Genomic DNA, 23,743 nt, shown 5'->3' with positions numbered 1-23,743 from the left:
TTATATATTAGTTTATATTTTACTATTTACCTGTCATGAGAATAATTTGTCTAATTCATCTGTATTTTAAAATCTGAGCAGATTAATTATTAAACACAATTTTTTAGCCTATAATGACTATTCCAGCAAAAGCAAGAAGAAACACATAAAATATTTTAATTAATCAACTTCTATATAACATCTTAACCATGCCTAAAACTAGCAAGTCATAACATTTAAGAGGAAGTAGCTGGAGAACTTCGCACATGCTTCAACTAAATGTGCACTAAGGAGTTATCTGGCTAAGGACAAAAACTGAAAAAAAATTATGTACTCAAACCAAATGAGATGGTAAAACACACAAACAAAATCAGACTCTCTTACTGTCTTCCATTCAGCAAAGAGGTTTTCAAGAGATCGAACCAATCCCCCGGCATGAGCTTTCATCTGCTTGGTAACCTACAGAGGATGTTAAAATATTTTATTATATAAATAATTATTTAGCAGTATAAAACTCTTAGAAGTTTATGGAATCAGATAGGTTAAAAGGTTGTAGTCTAGAATTCAGAAGACTGGAACTCTATTTCCAGGATAGCAATTTACTAGCAACTATAGCTAAATAAGTAGAATTTAGTTACCTTATATAAGTGAAATTTCTTTCAAAATAAATTGCACCTTGATTTCTACATGAAATGCAGATACCCTTTGAAGCTCGTTATGCTAGCTTTTATCCTATATTTACATATTTGTAGGAATAAGATTTCCAAAACTTCCCTTGGAAGGTGGTGAGATAATTAGTATACCAAGCAAAATTATGCTCTAAGAACTTTACACATGCATCTTTTCCAGCTTCATTGAGGTATAATTGTCATATCACATTGTATTAGCTTAAGGTAGGCAACATGATTTGCCATATGACATGATCACAGTAAGTTAACATCCATCATCTCACATACTTAACAATATTTTTTTCCCTTGTGATGAGAAGATCTAGTGTCTTAGCAGCTTTCAGGTGTATAATACTGCACTGTAAACTATAGTCATCATCTTGGACATGACATCCCAGGACTTATTCATCTCATAACTGGAAGTTTGCACTTTTGAGCACTTTACCCATTCCTTCCCCTTCCCCTTTGCAACCATCAAGCTATTCTCTGTTTCGATGAGTTCAGGGGTTTTTTAGACTCCACATATGAACGAGATCAGAAAGTATTTGTCTTTCTCTGTCTGACTTGTGTCATTTACGTATACTTTATTATTTGATTCTCAATTACAGCCCTATTCATTTTTCAGATAAGGAAACAGACCTGGGGTCCTAGCTCCTAAGACTTCCCAAGCTAAACTCTAATTACTTTCACACTGCTCAATGCTGCCCCCTACAGTGCTTTCTCTCTTCATTTCTGCCAGGGGGTTCTGTTTAAGTATTTAATTGGCTTCACCCAGGCAGTTCTTCCCCAGGTCTAATTCAAATCGCCTCTATGGGGTAAAACAACTATGGCAAAAACAAAAGAACATTCAAATTCCTTACCCTACCCCAACCCCTGCTTCCCCCAACCATAGCTTTAAAATTGTAACCCTAGTGCCTTATTTTGAGCCTATTTTCTATGTCTTCTGATATTTTGTGTCTTCTGTAGGTTCTTTTTTTTTTTTAAAAAGATTTATTTATTTATTTATTTATTTATTTATGCAAGCACTGGGTACAGTCAGAAGCGCTGGGGGTGAGAGAATTCACCAGAGCCAGAGCGGGGAGCAGAGCAGGCAGAAGGACCGAAGTACACTGCTGAGGGGAGCAGCGGGCAGCAGGAGAGGTCTGCGCGCCATGTGGGACCCTCCTCCGGTGGCCGGGGAGCAGCCGGGGATAGAACCGACGCTGCAGAGGCTGCGGGCAGCTTTGCAACCCAGCGCTCAACTGCTGCGCCACCGGGGAGGCCCTGTGTAGGTTCTTATCAGTATTTTTATGTACATGATTTTATTACATTTTAAAAAAATGTAACATTCTAAAAAACCCAAACTTTTCTATCACTACTAATTTCTACAAAGTTTGCTGTTCATTGCATGAACAATGATTTGTGATCTTATTTACAGAATACACTGAGTTCTGGAGTCAGGCAGGTAGAATATAAAATCCTGGTTCTGGGCGTCAGAGCTGGGGCTGCAGCTCGTGAAACTCCCGGCATGAGAGCAATTGCTTCTTTGCAGGAGGCTTACTATTGCCTTGTGGAAAGCACCGAGTAAGTCTTACCAGGAGATTACTTATTTAAGAAACAAGTAGCTGACAACCTGTAACACAGGTATTAGTACATGTGACAGATGAAGAAACAGGCTCAGCGCTCTCAGTAACTCGTTCCGTGATTGCTGGAAAGTGACAGATGTCAATGCTCATCTTCCAATGTCAAAACCCAGCCTGTCCTCCTGCACCACCTCTAAGACTGCATTGATTTTGGCCTTTAGTGTTAATTAGCTGGAAGAGATGGAGAGGAGGCTCTGACTTAGGCCTAATCACTCAAATTGTCACTGGTTCTATATCTTCACTGGTTGTATACACTAAGAAAAATAACTTATGTGAATGTCCCTGGCAAAATACTAATTTCAAGATATTAGATCAATAAATGGTCATTTCCCTTCTGAAGTGGATCAGTACAGACCTAAACAAAGATAAGGTAGAAAAAGACAAACAGTGAACACTAGATGTCACTGCCACTCTCCACTCTGCCTAGCAGTTTATCCAGACTGAATTCTCACTGATGATGGCTGGGACAGGGTCTAGCAAAGTATTAACTATGACAGACATTTTAACAAGTCAAGAGTAAAATCACCATAACACAGTATCAGTCTTTTCAATAAGAAAAATTCAACATAAATTAAAATATAAATGTTATAAATATCTAATTCTTTCAAGTTAAACTACTGTTCAAAATCAGCTTTGTAGTTTGCATGGTGCTATGTAGAACACCCTTTTATTTCTCTTACCTCATTTTGGGTAGACTGCTTTAAAAGTTCATGCTGAAGTTCTTTGGCTTTTCTTATTCCAGAATCTAATAGAATCTTCATTCCTAAGCCTACACCATCATAAATAGCATCCACAAAATCCTCCTAGAAAATGTTTTTAAGCATTAAGTTGTAGAATTAGATTTTATATTAAAAAAGATCAAATAATTAAGTTATGTCTTCTGCTTATTTTAGGACTATAATACATCTCAAGCTTATTAAATTCAACAAAAGCTGGAATAAGAACTAAGTCTACAAGGAAAGAAAATTGGCAAATCTGTTATTTAGCATTACACATGTAACATGTGGTAGAGAATGTCTGTGAGCTTAAGCAGAAACTGTGTTGCGAAAACAGAATAACATTCTGATACCATGTTTTCAATGGCGTGAATTACAGCCGTGAATTGATTTTCTATGATTACACAGTTCTTCCCGTGTTCATTGGCCGAGCAAAGGCTTCCTTAGTAGGCAGCTGTGGTCGAACCAAAATTCCAAAATGAAGATTCCAAAATTATCCAGCACATTTTACATATTTAGAGCAAACAGTTTTAAATCTTATTTATAAACTATGAAAAGACTGAGCTTTTTAAAAATAGTGATACTCTTAGCAGAATCTTTCAAAACTCATGTTGTTAAATTACCTGGACACCAGCGCCACTGTCACTGCTCCCCGGAACACACAGCCTGCTCCCTGTAAGGGCTGCCAGCTGCCCCACGCATCTCACAGCTTGTCGTACAATCTGGATAACTTTCATTTGAGCCTCCTTTACCATTGATGGTATCTCAGAACAGCATCCCTATAACATAAAAATGGACCAGTACATGAGGTTGTGAAGGAAGGTGAAGAAAGGACAAGAAAAGTTATTGAAAGAAAACCCATTTCACATTCATTGTCATAGTGACTAAGCCTCGTAAGTCTCCGTCGGAACAAGAGAATGTGCAATTTTATAGCTACAAATGGCGAGGACATAACTGAGGGAGAGTCTCTACCCTCCAAGACCTTATACGCCAACAGGCAAGTAGGCAGAATGGACACGGGAATGCCAAGAGAGGGACAACTTGGTGACTCTTTTACCTTTCAACTTTTCCTGTTCAACAGACACCTGACAAAGGGTTAATAAAGGTATGTTTTACTTTCTCGTCTAGAGGAAAAGGATTATTTTATTAAGTATTTAAAAACAATTACTTAACATTGACTTATAAAAACATCACAACTTCACACCTTCAGGAAGGCTCCAGAATATAAACATGCTGCCTCACCCTTCAGTCCCTTCCCTTCATAAACAGAAATACACTTTCCTCACATTGTAGCTCAAGAAATGATATAAACATCGGAAATGTTTTCCTTTTTAATATTTTATATGGTAGAAATTTATAACAGTTTTATAAATGAAGGCAATGACTTTATACCAAAACAAAAATAGGAAAACATGACTGGTGATCGAGCACAGTGCATTTTTAGAAGCTGGCGCAGGGCTGCCTGGGTTAAGTCCAAAAGCAAGTACCCTGGACCAGAAAGAGGACTGCTCTGAAGGAGGCAGCATCCTTTTCAGCAACAGGACACCCCACCTGTGTTTGGGCGAGGGGAATGAGATCTTGCTTAGCCCAGAGAGGCTTAGGCCTTGATGAAGCTGAACTTTGGTTAAAAAGGAGTTATGGGATAGAAGCTAAAACTGAGTTGAGCTCTGCTTGTTGAAGGCTGCAATGTGTCACTCAGCTTTCTGCACTCTTAAAGACATAGTCTTTTATCACAGGAGAAAGAAAAGGAGAGAGGAAGGAAGGGGAGAGGGGAGAGAAGTGGCAAATCCCTTTAAACAAAGGTTGCACCAGAGGACGCATGCCTAAGAGGAGGTATCCTGAGCTTTTCTCCACTACCTGCCCACTATAGTGACTCCAGAATACCTCTCTTGGCCTGCTTTCTGCAATATGCTAACTGTATTGCCACCAAGTAAGGATTCTTAAAACATACTTAAGCAGAAAATGTAGGCACTAAATCCAGTTTTGCCAGCTTCATGCAAGCTCGGTCTGACTTGCCCTCCAAGTCACCTGTTCTCTCCATCCTTGATATCTTCTATAAAACATGTCCCATCCAGCAAAGGCAGTAACCTCTCAGTTCAAAGTGTCCTTCCTAAAGAATGAAATGCAGTAAAGAAACTACATGGTAGTTACTCTAACACGTGCTTTCTTAGAATATCAGGTCATCTGATCTTCACAGCAACCCTGTCGGCCACGCCTGGCTATTTAAATTTCCCAGGTAAGAAAACAAGAGACTCCAATGGTTAAGCGATTTGTCTAAGGGCATATAACTAATTTAGCAGAGGTCAGATACTCGATTTTCAAAAGCCAATAGTGTGGGTTTTGGGCTTTCAATTGTTCCCATACTAAAATCTGACAGCCACTCAAGTGTATCTCACTCTCGTTTCTACCACAGACCACCCTTCATAGGAGCTTCCTTTTCTAGGCTGGAGCCAAAGTCAGATTGCCAGATTTTGGTTCCCTACCTGCGCTCTCTGGCCATTTCCTTTCCATTTCCCTCCCTTCAATCCCATGGCTCTTTGTTATCAGTGTCTCCTTCATCTATTACTTCATCCACACATGTGTACAGTCCACCTCTGTCATATAGTCATTCAATACCCTCACTATCAGTATCTGAAGAGAAGCATCATCCAAAGTGAACTCAATTTATTCAATAACAAGTAGCTAACTGAGCAGCTATCATACCATGAGTCCCTGTAAGATACCTACATTCCCTCCACTTGGGCCAGTACTTACTGTCCATAGAGGTGGAGAGGTCTGTAGGTAACATGGTGTATTAAGAGGCATAATGGGTCAGGTGCAGGGTTATCAGAGAAGAAACAGGAGACACGCCTGCACAAGTCTTAGGGAAACCAGAAAGACCTCCCAGAGGGGAGTAATAGACATGTAAAAATAAACATCTGATTTCAATTTGACTAGATTAGTCAAAAAGAGCTAAATATCCAAATCCCAGAAAGAAAATAGCTCGCTCAGGAAGCATCGGATACAACTAAACTTCTACTCAATAAAATAATATGGGATTTCTCTTAGTGGACACTATAAACACAGATTTGGCCAAATATTCTAGAACATTTGTTCAGCAGTCTAAGTATCCATTTGTAAAAGTAAAACCTATCCCTCTTGGCATTTTCATAACTGTTCCCTCATAGATTCAAGGAAGTCTTAACAGAGGAGTCAGCCAACATGGCAAACAACTTGATATTTTCCAACAACAATTCCCCATTTCTTCTATAGTAACAGAATTCTTGATTTTCGCTTGGCACATGGCTGCGCAGAATAAAAAATACATTTCCTAGTCATACTTGTGGCTAGATGTGGTTATATGATGAAGTACTGGCCAAAGACACATAAATGAAAATGTCATAAAGCAGTTTGCAGAAACTTCCCTTAAAAGAAGGCACATTTGGGTCTCCCTGGTGGCGCAAGGGGTTAAGCATCACATTATGAAGCAATCTGCAGCCTCTGCAGCATGAGTTCGATCCCTGGCCGGCTGGGGAGTAACCCATATGGCACAGCAGACCTCTCCTGTCTTGCCCACTGTTCCCCTCAGCAGTGTACTTTGGTCAGCCTGCCTGTTCTGTTCCCCACTCTGTCTCTGGTGAATCCTCTCACCCCCGTACCTCTGGCCTGTACCCCAGCCTGTACCCCATATTTATATATGCATAAATAAAGAAATCTTTAAAAAAAAAAAAAAAGAAGGCCATTTACTTCGTTGTCATATCCTCCATCCTGCACTGAGCTCAGACAAGCTCCCCACCGTGGAGGACTGTGAAGCTCCCCACCGTGGAGGACTGTGAAGCTCCCCACAGTGGAGGCCTGTGGAGGACTGTGAAGGCTCATGCTTCAGGCAGAGCAGACGGATGCCCTGGGAGGAGCACGAATCCCAAGGACTTTGTGGAGCAGACACCAGATCTTATGTGACAGAAAATATGCTTTTATCTTGCTTCTTCCTCATAGCCAAGCCTAATCTTACCTGACATAGGCTAACAGGAAAAAAGAAAACAAACTTTGCTTGTCTCTAAGTAAGTCAGCACAAGTTGAAACCCAGTCCATAACCATAAACACTGCCTGTCTTCCCAGCAACCCTCCCCCCGGTCAGCATGGCATGAACTCTGGGCCCAAGACCACCTGGGTTCAATCCCAACTCTACCACTTACGCAACACTGGATATCCTCCCTGTGCCTCCAATTCCTCGCCCGTCAACTGGTGATGCTAACAGTACCCACTTCTGGGGTTGTGATGAAATTTAAATGAGATAATATTTGTTTTTTTTTAAAAAAAGATTTATTTATTTATTCATACAAGAACTAGGGTACAGGCCAGAGGTGTGAGGGGTGAGAGGATTCACCAGAGACAGACTGGGGAACAGAACAGGCAGATTGATTGGAAATACACTGCTGAGGGGAGCAGTGGGCGAGTCAGAAGAAGTCTGCTGCACCATGTGGTGGCTCCCTGGCAGGGGATCAAACTCATGCTGCAGTGACTGCAGGACAGCCTCATAGGTTATGTCTCAATCACTTGCACCACTAGGGAGGCCGAATGAGATAATATTTGTAATAGCTGGCACATAGAAAGCTATAGAAGGTCTTGGTTCAGTTAATCAATTATCTCAAGCCTTAGTCTCTGAATTTCAAAACAGAAATCAATTATGAAAATCCTACATATCTGATTTTGGGGAAGATGCAGGCAGTAGAAAATCAATAAATGTTTTGTGAACAGACGAATTCTGCAAATGAGAACCAGCAAACCAACTCACCTGCAAAAATAACTGTAAGTAGCTTCCTAGTTTTGTCACTTCCTGTCTTAATTCATCTTCGAGTCTCGCTGTGCTGCTTGCAGGTGGGATGTCACTCAGCCAGTGCTTGAGTAGCACCGTAAGGTGCCCAAAAGCACATGTGACCTGGAGAATAAGCGACTGGGTTGCTCGATCAGATGAGAGCACTTTGAAAGAAGAAGGAAAATTATTGGAAGAAATAATCTCCAAAACAAAGAACTCATGCTTGATTACCATTAAAACATGTTAACCTGGTCAGAAAATGCATGTCACATGGGACAAGTAGTCATTCAAAACAAAAAGCAATGTGCAAAAAATCATCATCCACATGAGTTAATAAAAGCAGTGAGGTTGCTTACAGTTCTCTTGACTTTCCTCATCTTGCTCTTCATAAGCTTTGTTAATGCAAAATAGCCCATTATAAATTTTAAGAAAATTACTAATCAGGCTGTCTGCTGTGGTTCTTTCTTCATCATAACTCTGTCCAAGAAAGTCTAATGATGAACAAATCAATTCTTTGCAAATTCCAGGAAGAAATGATTCTGCTGAATTTGAGGAAATGGTGCTTGATTTCTCCGTTAAACCTACATGGATAGAAAATAGCCATTTAAGTCTTAATTTTCAGGCATAATACTTTCAAACAAATATATAAATGTAAGCATATTATGCAATCGTTGTTCTATAAATTAGAAGTAATCTACCCTTAGTTTAAGACATCCTGATGCCTATATGCCAAAGGCAAATCTATTCCATAAAGGAATCAATTAACCTCTCAGCGGCATCAATCATGGGTCAGTAGCTGCTCAACTGCAATACAGATGACAGAGAATCCAAATACTCCATGTGAAAAAAAATGACAAAACTGCAGGCAAAGTATGAATGGGAGACACTCAGCGAGGAAGAGAGAGAGAGCTCAAAACAGGAGGGAAGAGCACAAGAGTATGTGGTGATGGTTCACAGGTGTCTTGGTGGTGGGAATTTCATGGGGACAAACCTGAGAGGAGAAATCGAACATTGTACAAAAATGAACAAAGATGTAAAAACACATAAATAAAATTAAAAACAAAATAAAACAAAAAAATCCTATGTAATCACTGCCTTAATCTTAAACTCCTTATTTACTTACTTTTTGGTAACACCTAAGGAAATGTGAATTGGTAAAAATAATGGCAGATACAGAAATTAATATATAGTAAATATCAATATCATCATATAAATAAGTTTAATACATTCACAAACTGGAAAAGCAAGCAATGATAGAAGAAATGTCTCAGTATCTCTAGAGCAGTTCCTTCTCTGGATAGACCATGATCAAAATAGGATAAAATCAATGACTGTTTATAGTTAATATATCATCTCTGGAAGACAGACTCAGCATAATTTTCTAAGCACTATCCAAACCAGAAGTAAGTGGGAAAGCTTCAAAGAACTTGTTTAGAACCTCTGGAAATAACTTTATCCTAGAATGCTGACATAGGAGTATGACGACTCTCAATATACAAGATTAGTTTTCTGGCTCTTTCTTTCCGTACCAACACTCTCACAAATGGGAATGTTCCTACAACTGATGGGCTAGTTTCTTCAGAAATATTCTTTTATAAACATCCATGTCTGTATCTTCTTTTCTTCTCTCCTTTACAGAAATGAGAGGATATTAATCAACTTTTCTTTCTTCCCGGGGCACCCTGCTTCCTCCCCATTCGCCTGACTCCTCCTGTTCTCCAGGATATATATAAACTTTTCCACTTTGCTTTTTTTACTTAATAAGAAAATAATATTCTAAAATCCATTTTTGGACACATTCTCATGTCTTCCATATTTGTATTAGCCTCTCTATTAAAAGTGTTTGAAATAAATGGCAGTCAAAATTTTAGAACTGGAAGTGGCTACCCAGTCCATTCCCCTCATTTAACAAAGAAAATGGAAGCTTGTAGAAATAAAATGGTTTGCACAAGAACATGAAACCAGGTGGTGGTAGGGACAGCACTTGATGCTTTTCTCAGTAACAAGAAATTTGATGAAAAATTACCTGATGAATGAGAAGAATGCAAATTTTGAATTGGGTGGACTTGTATGTCATGTAAACAACCAGAAACTCTTCTATTTTTCATCAAACTCCTGCTCCTAAAAAAGGTAAATCCATAAGATGAGTAGTTATATGCTATATTAAGCAATATCACTGAGAACATTTTCAATTTACTAGGGAAAATAGATATGGCATGCATGTTTCAAGGAAACATTTTTATCAAGAGTTGATTAAGTTCATGTGGCTCATTGAGCAAGAAATTTACAATTTACAGGTATTGTTCTAAGCACAGAGTGAGTAAGTACTCATGAGGGTGACTATCTGTAGGCTCTGGATGCTGCAGCAAACGTGGTTCCTGAACTCACCGAACTTAAGGTCCAAAAGTAAGGCAAGAAATTAAGCAAATAATTACGATAAAGTGATAAGTGTTAAGAGCACATGGAGCACTGTGGTGACTCAGGTGAAGAACTTGGCCTGGCCCAAGGCGGCAGAGGGCTTCCAGGGGAAGTGGCCCTGCAGAACAGGAGGAGTCAGGTGAATGGGGAGGAAGCGGGGTGCCCCAGGAAGAAAAAAAGCACTGCAAGCAAAGACCCTAAGCAGGCTCAAAAGGAGCCCAGGCCAGGACAGGAACGAGAGGTAAGGTCTGAGGCAGAGGTGCCAGGACCAGCTGGAGGCTGAAAGTGGTTGCCAATAAAGGAAGCTTGGATTTCACCCTGGAAGGGATTTTGAACAGGGAAAGGATCTAGGTAAATAAGCATCTAAGTAAATATTTCTATAGTGTGAAAAGCATAATCCCTGTAAAGTGTAGCAGAGCACATGTGTAGGAAATTCTCTCTTCAATCACTCTTTTGCTTTTTCTTCAGCCCACTGACATAGTCAAACCTCTGCCTTGAGTGTGATTGGCTGTATGGCTGTTATTTTCTCCATAACTGCTTCTGTGGAAACCAGCAGCCAGTTCCCAACTGTCATTCATCTATCAATTTTCTATAACTCCAACTCAAGACCCTGTAAACTTCTTGAGCTGTGACCTAGAGCAAAATCCAAGGGATTCTTTTCCTAACAGAACAGTCTATTCCTGCTGGCTATTTACAGAAAACCATTTGCTGAAAGGATGGTTAAAAGAAAGCATTCTATCTGTAATAGTCCAAATTTCTCCAGGAATTCCTACAAGAAAAACACAGAAATATGACTGATAATAGGGAGAGAAAATATCAGTTCTCGTAGGTGACAAGTTTTTTATAATTGTAGTAAAAGGACAGGGTACATTGTCACAATAAGTCTAAACTAGGAAAACTTAGTCTTTCCACCCTATTCTAGATAAACAATGTTTAAACTCAAATAAAGGAGAAACTTGCCACATTCCTTTCAAAGAATTTTTACTTAACTTTGGGAGAAATTTTACTTTTAACTGTCAACAGTACATATTGAAATTTACAGGCAGCCATACTAGTCTATTTTATTGCAGAACAACGGTGGCAGATCATTGCCCACTAGCAGTTCCATAATTAAGGATCTGTCAGTGTTTCCGTTACCTGCAGCCATTCATAGAGTTTGCAATTCTGTCATAAACATTCTCACAAGGCTGAAACTTCATATACAAGGTCTCTGACCAAGAGCAATTCATTTTCCGAAAAAAATTATACTTTCAATTATAGAAGTTCTCAAAAACATCTCTGCCAAATGAAAACACCTAATTTCAAAATTTAGAAAATATTGAGAAGACTTGATTGAATTTCTGTTGATTCATCATTCCCCTAAAAGTTAATGAGAAATAAGATGTAGATACTCAACTTTTATGAGGCTAAATTTTGAATGTTCAATTTATTACAAATGCTCATATTGTATTCCATAATTCTAAGTACATAAAGTTTATATTTGTTTATAATAAAAAAGAAGAAGCAACCATTCATTCTCAAATCCAAAGAGATTTATAAATCACTCTCTGATGAATCCGTAGTTCCGGTTTGAATTTTGGGAGGCTTGTATTGCTCTAGGTTGGTTTAAGCATCCAAGCACTCCATCTAGTTCCACACTTGGGCCATATGTAGCGCTACATTGTAGTGCCAGAGTCCAACTCTATTTTGCAGTTCTCAAGACAAACATCTGAAGATATCATTATCTGTTTATTGGTGTTAGTTCAGAAATTATATATATCCTCTTAATTTTAGTCAGTATATATTATTGTCAATATATATTAATATATTAAACTTCTAATAAAAACAAGAGTTGTCATTTACTGAACATCCAGTCGCTATAGTAGGGACTTGATATAGTTTATTTCTAATCCATATCACAAACATGCAACATCATTTTCATCAGGCTCATAGTGGTCATCGAAGTAGCAGCAGAAGCAGCTGCCTTTTCTGTGATCTCACTCACATTAATGATAAGTTTGGTAGAGTGGTCTATACTACTGCGTCCATTTTACAGATGAGAAATCTTAAGTCTAAAGATGTAATGTTCCTGCCCATGGTCACAAGGAGCACAGATGAGAACCCAGGACTCTGATGTGAGCTAGTGACTGTTTTTTATTATACTACATTATAGGGGCTGTGAAGATGCTCCCTATATGCAAGGAACTCAGAATCTGTTTAAAGAACATGCTCTGTATTTCTCTCAGCTTGAAGTACACAGCTACTATGTGCACACACTTAACATAAATGTCCAGATCGTTATGCGTTGGCTATTTCCTTCTGCAGCATAACAGTTAGCATACAGCAATTAATGCAGAAGTAATAGGAAAGTGTCACCATAAAATTGTCTCATTTCTCAGAGATTTTATAAATGAGTTTAAAATAAGAATAGTCAAAAATAAGAGAGGCCCAAAAAGGTTTGGAAACCCAAAAGGATTCTGAGCTGCAGTCAAAGGCGACGGTGTTTAAAATAAACTATTTCACCAGAAAAAGTTACCATCCTTTCACATGCCACAGAGAGGCCTATGGTTTAGCAATCAAAAATATCAGGGACTATGCAGTCACTCAAACCTAGATTTGAATGCCACTCTTCCCTTATCAGTTTTGTGACTTTGTACAAGTTACTTAACCTCTTTAAATCCTCAGTTTCTTCATCTGTAAAATGGGGGTACCTACAGCACCAGCTTCACATTTTGTGGTAAGTACTAAATGAGATAATGCCTAGCAAGCACTCATAAATGTTCTGGATAATGATAACACTTCTGTTGCATGAATGGCATGGACCATCATGTCCTGAAGTTTCCCAAAATCCTCCATCAAAGTACTATATCTGGATGTCCCCTGAGAACCTCAAACCCATCATGTTCAAATTAAATTCATCTTACCCTCCACTTTCCTCCAGTCAGTTGTCCAAATGAAAACCAGGATTCATCCTTCATCTTTCATCACCCACAACCCTACCACTAGCAGCCTAGTCCTGCTGATTCTGCCTCTTGATTACATATAAAGCCCGACTCTGCTCCCCCGTCCTTCGACCTGACCTTAATTCAGGTCTTTATCAGCTGCCTCTAGTTTCCTCAGTTCCTGGTCCTTGAGGACAGGGAGTTATTTTTATTCATCTTTGTATTCTCAGGACATGGCAGACAGTAGTCTTGTTTAAGAACCCAACTAATAAATATTTATTTAAAAAGAAGTATTTGTTTAAAAACCAAACTGAGAAGCTAAATTGTTTCCAAGACTAAGGCCTTTCTGTTATGCCATTTTGCCTTTCTATAATCGAAGCATCAGAGGTCTAAGCAGGACTAGTATTTCCTTGAAAAGCATCTATTCACTGTGAAAGCCTTTTATGTTTGTAGTTAATAAGCAACATTTGTCATATATAGAAGTTCTCTGTCATCATGATTTATCCTTCTGTGGTGCTCATACTAACTTGACTGCATTTAAAATTCTATAACTTACAATAAAATATCATAGACTATGCCAAGTTCTTGAGAAAGGGTAATTTAAAAGTTATAAACACTGTTCGTGTTTATAGGAAATTAGATTTATGCTCCTCTAAGTTTCTCTTAAGACTTAAATGGTGAAACACTAAACAGTATTTGTTCCTATTCTAACTGACTGACAAACAATTTAATGCTCTAAGTGCTGTAATTTGATCACTAACATACTATTTCTCTTATATTACTGGGTTCCCTTCATAGACATATCCATCATGACAATGGACAGTTCTTTTAAAATAAGGAAATGATATATATGTATACCCAGAACAAGAAAACCAATAACTAATATGTCTTTACCTCCTTCTAGAAAATGAAGAAATTGGAGTATTTGTAATGTCAGGTTCCCATTCATCTTCAGGATCACAAAAGACATCTTCACTCTTACTACTATTATTACTCTAAGAAAAACAAAATATACAATTGCTATTAACTATGGATTAAAAATGCTTAGCAACCAGCAAAATAAGCCAGAAAGAAAAAGAAAAATACCGGATGGTCTCACTCATAGCAGGAATCTAGAAAACTTAAATAAGGGACCAGGAAAATGAATAACTATAAGAAAGTGAAAATCAAAATCAACAAAAAACTATGAACCAGAGACACTCTATGGGGGGTGGGGGGTGGGGAGGGGAGGGGTTGGGGTCAAATAAGGGGTTTGCAATTGTATGGGGAATATAAAAATAAAATTTATTTAAAAAAATGCTTAGCAACTAAGAAATATGCTTACTATGCTACATTTGAAACATAAAATGAACTCTAGGTTATATGAAATAATCACATCCCTAATAAAATAAGAAATCAATCACATGATGCTAGGAGTTATATTAAAAGAGATCTACCAATAAAAGCAACAGAAATCATTAAATAATTCAGAAGTAATAAAGTGGGTATTTAGGAAACATAGTAAAGAAAAAAGAATAAAACCTTCTGGAGAGACATAAAAAATAATGACAATATTAAGAATCAATCACTTCCTGGTTGAATATATTGATCATGATAATCACCTATATTTTAATTTAAATATTTAAAGCAAAGCCAATTAAATTTCTACAAAATACTATGTAGAGAAATAGAATACTTATATGGAAAAATAATCAAAGAACAGTGCAATGAAGAGTTGAAAGTAGGAAGGTGATAATAAGGGTAACTCACCAATATTTTTGCAGTTCTAATTATATAACTAATTCACATTCATTGTAGAAGTTTGGGAATGATAAATACAAATAAACACAAAGAATAAAATATAAGACACTACACACTCATCGTTTAGAGATAAGCACTGTCAGTGTTTTGGTCTGATTCCTTTCAATCTTTTTGGATTTTCTGTTATGAACACACCCTACATTCTTGGAATTAACCTTTAAAGTAGTCTTCATATTTTGGGTTTGATTTACTAATATTTCATTCATGGTTTTTATAGTTCTGTTCATATTAAGATTGGTTTACAATTCTCTTGAGTAATCTTTTCAGTCTTTGTGAGTTTGTTTTGTGTTACATCAGTTATTTCAGCACCAAAAGAGAACTGACATGGGCCTCCCCAGTGGCATGGCGGGTTGAGCACAGCACTGTGAAACTGTCAGCAGCTTCGGGTTCAATTCCCAGATGGGTAGGGAGATACCCACATGGCAAGACCTCTCCTGTCTCGCCCACTGCTCCCCTCAGCAAAGTTTTTGGTCCATTTGCCTGTTCTGCTCCCCACTCTCTCTCTGGTGGATTTTCTCACCCTCCCGCGCTCTGGCCTGTACCCCAGTTCTTGTATAAATAAATCTTTAAAAAAAAAAATCAGTCCTTTATTATTCGTATTGTGTGCAAAAATTTTCTCCCAATCAGTGGGGTGTCTCTTTGTTTTGATTGCTGTCTCTTTTGCTGTACAGAAGCTCTTTAATTTGATGTAGTCCCAGCTGTTTATCTTTGCCTTCACTATCACTGCTTTGGGTGATGTGTCTGTAAAGATGTCTTTGATGTGCATGTCATGTAGTGTTTTGCCTCTATTTCCTTCTACATATTTTATGGTTTCAGGTCTTATGTACAGTTCTTTAATCCATTTTGAGTTGTTTTTTGTGCATGGTGTGAGGTAGTAGTCAAGCTTCATTCTTTTGCATGTAGTAACCCAGTTTTCCCAGCACCATTTATTGCACAAACTTTCTTTGCTCCATTGCATAGTCTTCGCTCTTTTGTTAATGATTAGTTGACCATAAATCTGTGGGTTTATTTCTGGATTTTCTATTCGGTTCCATTGGTTTGTGTGTTTGTGCACACAACACTAATGATAAAGGACTGATCACAAAAATTAACAAAGAGTTGATGAGGCTCAACAAAAACAAAGTAAATAATCCAGTCAAAAAAATGGGCAGAAGTGGGCCTCCCTGGTGGCGCAAGGGGTTAAGCACCACACTATGAAGCAATCCGAAGCCTCTGAAGCACAAGTTCGATTCCCCAGCTGGCCAGGGAGCAACCCACACAGCACAGCAGACCTCTCCTGTCTCACCTGCTGCTCCTCTCAGCAATGTATTTCACTCAGTCTTCCTGTTCTGTTGCCTACCCTGTCTCAGGTGAATCCTCTCATCCCCTGCATCTCTGGCCTGTACCCCAGCTCTTGTATGCATAAATGGATAAATCTTAAAAAAAAGAAAAATGGGCAGAAGAGCTAAAAAGAAACTTCTCTGAAGAGGAAATGCAAATGGCCAACAGGCATATGAAAAAATGTTCAACACCACTTGTAATCAGGGAAATGCAAATCAAAACTACAATGAGATACTATTTGACACCAGTGAGAATGGCACATATTAAAAAAAACTAGCAACAACAAATGTTGTGAGGATGTGGAGAAAAAGGAACTCTCCTGCACTGCTGGTGGGAGTGCAAACTGGTCCAACCACTATGGAAAGCTGTGTGGAAATTCCTCAACCTGCTAAAGATGGAGTTTCCATATGATCCAGCAATTCCACTCCTAGGTATTTACCCAAAGGACACAGAAACATTAATTCAAAAGGGCACCAGCACCCCTATGTTTATAGCAGCACTATTTACAATAGCTAAGCTATGGAAACAATCCAAATGCCCAAATAGATGACTGGATCAAGAAGACGTGGTACATATACACAATGGAATATTATTCAGCAATCAAAAAACATATACTCATGCAATTTGCAGCAACATGGATGGAGCTGGACGGGATCAGGCTCAGAGAAATAAGCCAGAAAGAAAAAGAAAAATAACAGATGGTCTCACTCATAGCAGGAATTTAGAAAACCTAAATAAGGGACCAGGAAAAAGACTAACTATAATAAAGTAAAAATCAAAATCAACAAGCAACTACAAACCAGAGATACACTATGGGGGGGAAGGGGGAAAGGGAGTACAATCAAAAGAAGGGGGGGGTGGGAATTGTATGGGGACTATAACCAAGATGAAAATGCATACATTGTCCAAAAATGAAAAATGATATAAAAATATATAAAATTAAAATAATAATAATAAAAAGAACTGACAATATTTTTTGCTATGCTCCAGAAATAGATTTTTTTAAAAAAAAAAAGATTTATTTATTTATGCATACAAACTGGAGTACAGGCCAGAGGTGTAGGGGGTGAAAGTATTCACCAGAGACAGAGTGGGAAAGAGAACAGGCAGATTGACCGAAACACACCGCTGAGGGGAGCATTGGGCGAGCCAGGAGAGGTCTGCTGTGCCATATGGATAGCTCCCTGGCCAGGGATCAAACTCATGCTGCAGTACCTGTGGATAGTTTCATAGTGCTGCAACTTAACCCCTTGTGCCACCAGGAAGGTCCTGTTCTAGAATAGTTTAAATGGGGAAAGAATTATCTACTCTTCGGAGGTTTAAAAGAGTTTACCCATAAAAAAACGACTGGGAACAGCACCTTATTTTTTCTAATTTTTTTTTGAGACTATTTCATTGATAAACTTTTCAATTTTTGAATGGTTATTCATCTTTTAAGTCAAATTTCATAATTTATCTCTTTCTACAGAAAGTTTACTTCCTAGAAAATTTTCAAATTTAGTAGCATAAAATTTTATATCTAACATAAGATTAAAAAGCTTTTGTGTTATCTCTATTTAATGCCATTTCTCAATCCTAAAATCACATATTCATCATTTCAAAGAATCAGAGGTTGGGTTTATTAATCTCTAATTCATTATTATTTTTATTTTTAATTATTATTATTGCTTTCCTTTGTTTATTTTCCTAAGCTAACTATTTATTTTCATTTTTCCACTTAAGAATTCAAGCATTTATACTAATGTGGCAGCATCCTGTAAGTTTTTACATATCTACATATTATCTAATTAGTACAGGATATGATTTCATATAGAGTAACAATATTTAAAGGTGGTATTTTGACAAACAGTAGCAATAATTAATACAAGCTGCAACTATTTACTAATTTAGGGACAATAATATGGAGAAAAATTTACTTTACATTCACCTCTCTCACAAAACACCATAATAAATCCTGTTTGACTAAAGATGTAAATACTTAAAATTTTCTTTTTTAATGCAGAGAATTGGGCAATGTTCCAGTAAGATCTCCAGAGTAATAGATTCAAATACGCAAAATTTAAAATGTTTGTGCAACAAAATAAAGCCCTCAAAAAAGTTAACAATCACTTGCCAGACTCTTCAAAGGATAGAAAACAAGTACTTTAAAAAAGAATCAAGTTTTCAGATTCACTAGTTTTAAAATAAAATTAAAACAAACTGATAACATTAATAAACAGCATTATTTTTGGCAAATAATTTGTCAGCAGGCAAAGCACAATAAAACTTCATTATTTTTGGTTCCATTAGAAAATAAGATTAAAATTTATTATGTGCACAGATATTGTTAGTTGACATTATTAAAAACAGCAAATAATTGAAAACACCCAAAAACATAGCAATAAAAAAAAAAACACATAAAAACGCATCTTTTTAAGGTATAGAAAAAATTTCACATGATGCAAACTGCTTTATGTCTATCAAATGTCGTCTTCCTTGAAGCTTGAATGGAAACTTTTAAAAACACAATTATAACTGAATAAATTCAGTACTAAACTTCCAGGTTACAGTTTTAACTATATTAAAATAAGCCAATAAAATTGCTTTATCTGCAGAAGTAAATATACACAGTTATTAATGTAGGTTAGTTTGGGTAATATAGTCTTTCATTTGCCAAATTTTCTTAACTTCTCAGTTAAGAGAAGTTAATGTAACTTACTCAGTTAAGTAACTTTTAAAAAGTGTGTAGAGATTTTAATAATATTCCAAACCTCGTAAAGTTCTTTCATTGCTGCTAGCTTAGATTCAAACTTTTCGAAACTCCAGAAAGTTGAGATTCCTAGTTGTAGGTTACGAACCCGAATAGATAGGCCAGAACTTCCTTTCTCTGATAAATCATGTCTGACAGAAAAATGAAAGAGAAACAGTTATTCTGAAACATACATACCTATTCATACAAAGTTTTCTGAATTAGATTTCAGAATTAGATTTCATAATTAAATCTTTCCATGGTTAAGTGTTTTTATAATAGTAATATTCATGTCCAGTATATACTATACAAAACTAACTTACATAAAAGTGTTAAGGGTGTCACTGGGGAGTCTGATACCTGCTCTTTCGTAGATAGGCAAGAAAGTAGAATACCATGTCTTTAGAGAAACTAAATTTAAAAAATTAATCTATGTGAAGGTTAACTAGTTTAAAACAAAATTACTCTACAATCTGTATTATTAACACTCACCTGCTGAAAACATAATATTTTTTAAATTTGTTGCTGATGGCATTGGCTTCCTGAATCATCATTGAGAGTTTCATGGAACTCCAGTTTGGCTGAACTAAAAGAAAGCACAAAGATTCAGAATATATATATATATATATATATATATAAAAACACTAACATATATCACTAGACAGAACAACTTCTGGGGAAAGAAAGGATTAATTTTATTTTATTTTTTTAAAGATTTATTTTATTTATACAAGAACCGGGATACAGGCCAGATGTGCGGGAGGGTGAGAGGATTCACTAGAGACAGAGCAGGGAACAGAACAGGGAGACTGACGAAATAACTGCTGAGGGGAGCAATGGTCGAGGCAGGAGAGGTCTGCCTTGCCATGTGGGTTGCTCCGAGGCCAGCAGGGATCAAACCAGCACTGCAGAGGCTGCAGACAGCTTCACAGCTCTGTGCTCAACCACCTGCGCCATTAGGGAGGCCCAGGATTAATTTTAAATGAATAGTTTTAACTAGCTATTGCAAAAGGTAAGGGTCATATTTGAGTGAACTTCCTAACTATGCTTTGACCCCCTTTGGTGAAATAAAATATTCTTCATATAAAATGAGGTCATTCTCCTACAGGGGAATGGGAGCAAACTGAGACTGATCTCAAGAGAATAAAGTTTTTACAGGAGAGCAAATGCCAAAAACAATGCTTTTCTATCAAATATCTTTAACAATTATCTTTTTTCCTACTCTTTTCCTAATTTTTAAAATTGATCAATGTAATCCATTAACAGACTGAAGGAGAAAAAAAATAGCATATCACTAATGCAGAAGGCATTTGAAAAAATTCAGCATTAATTCAGGATTTAAGAATTTTAGAAAAATGAGCAAACATCCTCAATGTGAGGAACTGCTGCCAAAAATCATTTTATGGGAAAATCTGAATGCTTTCCTCCCGAGACTGGGAAGATGGCAAGGATGTTTGTTCCCACCATTCCTGTTAAATTACTACTGGAAGTTCTAACTTGCATGATAAGAAAAGAAAAGGAAATAAATTTTCTTCAAAATAATTCAGGCAATTTTAATATGAACTAGATATTAAATGAATATAAGAAATTATTAATGATTTAGGTATGGTGATATGGTCAGGATTAAAAGCATAACAGAGAAAGGAGTTCTTGTCTAGTTTAAAGAAGTATTTACAGATCAAATATAAAATACCTGGAATATTTTGCAAATATGATATCTGAGACTATGAGCTTCAAAATAGTCCAGGTGGGATCCAGCATAACTGAAATAAGACTGAACATATACTGATTGATGACTGACGTTAGATGATAAGTACATCAGGATTTATTTGTAGTAATTTGGCTACATTTATAGTTTGTTTGAAATTTTCCATAACGAAAAAATGTTGACATTAAAAACATGCTGTGGGGCCTCCCCTGGTGGTGCAGGCGGTTGAGAGCAGAGCTGTGAAGCTGTCCGCAGCCTCTGCAGCGCTGGTTCGATCTCAGCCAGCCGGCGAGGGTCCCACATGGTGTGGCAGACCTCTCCTGTCGCACCCGATGCTCCCCTCAGCAGTGTATTTCGTCAGTCTGCCTGTTCTGTTCCCATCTCTGTCTCCGGTGAATTCTCTCACCCTTCTATGCATCTGGCCTGTACTCCGGTTCTTGTATAAATAAATAAATAAATCTTTTTAAAAAACAAACAAAAACATGCTCTGTTCTACATAGACATGCAGAAATACAAAAAACCATGTCCAAGTGAGTAGGAAAATGTAGTACCCAATGATTAAGCACAACCTAGTTATCACATAAGAATTTAGGATCAGAATAAGATATTTTTAAAAGCTGTTACACAGTAAAATAGTATTTAGAGATTTTTATTATTTGTTTATATAACTAAATATTCTACAAACTTAATATTCTAAAAACAATCATTCATACAAATTTCTGTAGCTCCAAAAAAGTCAAAATGAAATAGAATGAAATATGGTATTTCATCTAGAATGAAATATGGTAAACACTAAGGCAACAAACTTTAACAGTTTGGTAATTAGATGAAATAACATACATAACTTTAGAAAATTCCTGCTAAATCATCATATACTCACTTGCAAAAGTTTTATCCCTATTATTCTGATTTTGCTGTAGAATTTGTACTTCCTTGGCAATTTTTTGTTTCTCAGTCTCTAAAGCTTCCAGAATTCTTGCATGGCGAATGCTGTGGTCTTCTAAAGCCTAATTGATATTCATTCATATAGACCCAAACATGAAGTATGTAAAGAGAGAAGTTATAAAACAAAACTGATAATGATAACACACTACAATTGTCTCATTTTGCAGTACATGTATTTTTAACTGTACATGTTTAACATGTTTTATTATGCATTAAGGGCTTTTAAGAAATGATTATAAAATATCTTTATGGCTTCCCCAACAACAAAGTCATTAAGAGTTTATGATGGCAGATTAATCCTTTTCTTTCCACTGAGAGGAAGCATGAAAATCTTTACAAAAGAAAAAGGGAAAAACTGCTCAAAAAAAAAAAAAAAAAAAAAAAGCCCACATTCAGGAACATTTGTTGACTAAATAATTTAATTTAAAGGCCACCAAAATACCTCATTTGACACAAATAAGCCTCGTAATAACCCACTAATAATAATTGTTTCAGGTCTATGTTTTTCTCCTAAAACTCTCAGGTGGCCCACTAGCCATTGTGCCCTAGAGCAGGCTTCTATATGTATTATCACCATGTTACAGTATCAATACCTTGCAATTATTTGCATTTTTCCACCCCCATGCACAGCATGGAGAAAAAAGAAATAAAAAAAGAAAAGAAAATTGGAGAAAAAGAAATAAAATTGCCTTTTGAGAGTAAAATTTTAAGATATAAGCGACCAAAGCAGAGATTAAAACAGTGGTTCTCAAACTAGTGCTCAGCAGAATCCCCTGCAGGACTGATTAAAACAAGATTCTGGGCCCTACACCTGGCCAGAAGAATGTTTTCTGTTTCAGTATTTCAGGAATCTACATACCTAAGAATCTGTTTTTCTATCAGGTAATTTTGATGGTGCTAGGTAGCACATTTTAAGAAACACCAACATAGAAAGATTGGTCAGAAAGGTTGGCAGAAAGGCATATACAAATATTAATATACCAACATGCCAGTTTTATACTTCAGTCTTGTGAACTTGCTTAATGAGTCAGGCCACAAAAGATGCTTCTGTTCTCAATGCCTGAGCTCATAAGACAAAGGTAACGGGTGTCCCACTGTTGAGTTCTCCTAGCAGTTACTTAGCTAAGCAGTCTGTTTGCTGCACTTTCTGTGGGCAGATAATGCTTTCTTCTGTCATCAAGAGGTGGCCCAGTATAAAAGGTATGTCTTTCTTGTATGTGCCTTTTTCACTTCCTTACATTATTTGACATGACTTATCACAAAATAGTACTTGATAAATAAAAAGAAGACTGGAACAGATCTAGCTGGAAAGAATAGCTGTCAGTTTCAAATTATCTGTGGGACATACAAGCAGATGCGAGCAGTACCAGGACATAAGCTTCCAGGCAAGAAGAGCCCTTCTCATCTGGAGACCTAGACCTGGCCATTTCCCGTCAAGGCATCATAAATTCTTTTTGAAAAATCCAGCTTTTCCTCAGAACAGAGTAAATTGGCCAAACACAATTACCTGTTTGGTTGCCAAAGCCTCCATTTCTAATCGCTTTTTGTTGACATATATTTCCTGTTCAAGCCGTTGTTTTGTCATTTCTAACTCCTCGATTTTGTGATTAGCCTTTTGGTTATTTATCTCTTGCACTTTCTTCCTCTGAGACTCTTCTTTCTTTAAAAAACAATAAAAAATAATTAGAGCAAAAGTATAAAGTAGTTTTTCAAAAATAATACCAAAAATGTACCAAATCCCTTTCTTTAATCAAGGCACAGAAAATTGACTAGTAGAAAAGATTCACTATAGCTTTTCCACCTCATCAACTTCAGTAATCCACCTAAAAATAAGCATCACTGGTCAAGCCTCTCAGAGCACTCTCCTCTAAAATGGGTTCTGGGAAGGTAAGATGGCCAGAAACCCATGGACAGAGTCCTGGCTCAAGTGGCAGAAGACAGAAGTTCACCTACTTTTCTTCTTGCAGCAGCCTTTTGTCTACTCCCAGTCTGCCTCCTAAAGTAAACTTAAAGAAAGCTACAGCTCACTGAGGCTCTGACTCTTTAATCTTGGATACTCCTTCAGATCCCTTCCAGAGATAAAATCAGTTTGCAGTCAACATATCACTTGGGGTGCACTAGCA

The 23,743-nt window shown here is 37.1% G+C and overlaps 1 protein-coding gene across 6 annotated transcripts in view; it reads right to left on the bottom strand.

The window, feature by feature from the left end:
- Window positions 1-23,743, bottom strand: part of KIF14 (kinesin family member 14) — a 53,313-nt gene that overhangs the window by 2,980 nt on the left and 26,590 nt on the right. For 5 of the 6 annotated variants that reach the window (XM_037495741.2, XM_037495745.2, XM_037495742.2 and 2 more), the window contains exons 18-28: window positions 23,128-23,280; window positions 21,556-21,682; window positions 19,460-19,553; window positions 18,990-19,119; window positions 14,014-14,114; window positions 9,807-9,901; window positions 8,137-8,361; window positions 7,760-7,944; window positions 3,609-3,764; window positions 2,950-3,072; window positions 364-438 (exon numbers count right to left, since the gene is read on the bottom strand). In XM_037495741.2, the coding sequence (XP_037351638.1) occupies window positions 364-438; window positions 2,950-3,072; window positions 3,609-3,764; window positions 7,760-7,944; window positions 8,137-8,361; window positions 9,807-9,901; window positions 14,014-14,114; window positions 18,990-19,119; window positions 19,460-19,553; window positions 21,556-21,682; window positions 23,128-23,280 (1,464 nt within the window). Of the gene's footprint in view, window positions 1-363; window positions 439-2,949; window positions 3,073-3,608; window positions 3,765-4,936; window positions 5,096-7,759; window positions 7,945-8,136; window positions 8,362-9,806; window positions 9,902-14,013; window positions 14,115-18,989; window positions 19,120-19,459; window positions 19,554-21,555; window positions 21,683-23,127; window positions 23,281-23,743 lie in introns of those variants that run through there. The other variant, XR_008549813.1, reaches the window with a different exon arrangement.

The sequence above is a fragment of the Talpa occidentalis genome, unplaced genomic scaffold (genome assembly GCF_014898055.3).
Source record: "Talpa occidentalis isolate TD23 unplaced genomic scaffold, MPIMG_talOcc4v2.1 talOcc4.8, whole genome shotgun sequence".
Lineage (NCBI taxonomy): Eukaryota > Metazoa > Chordata > Mammalia > Eulipotyphla > Talpidae > Talpa > Talpa occidentalis.
Note: the sequence above shows the minus strand (reverse complement) of the source record. Positions and strands in the feature narration are given on the sequence as shown.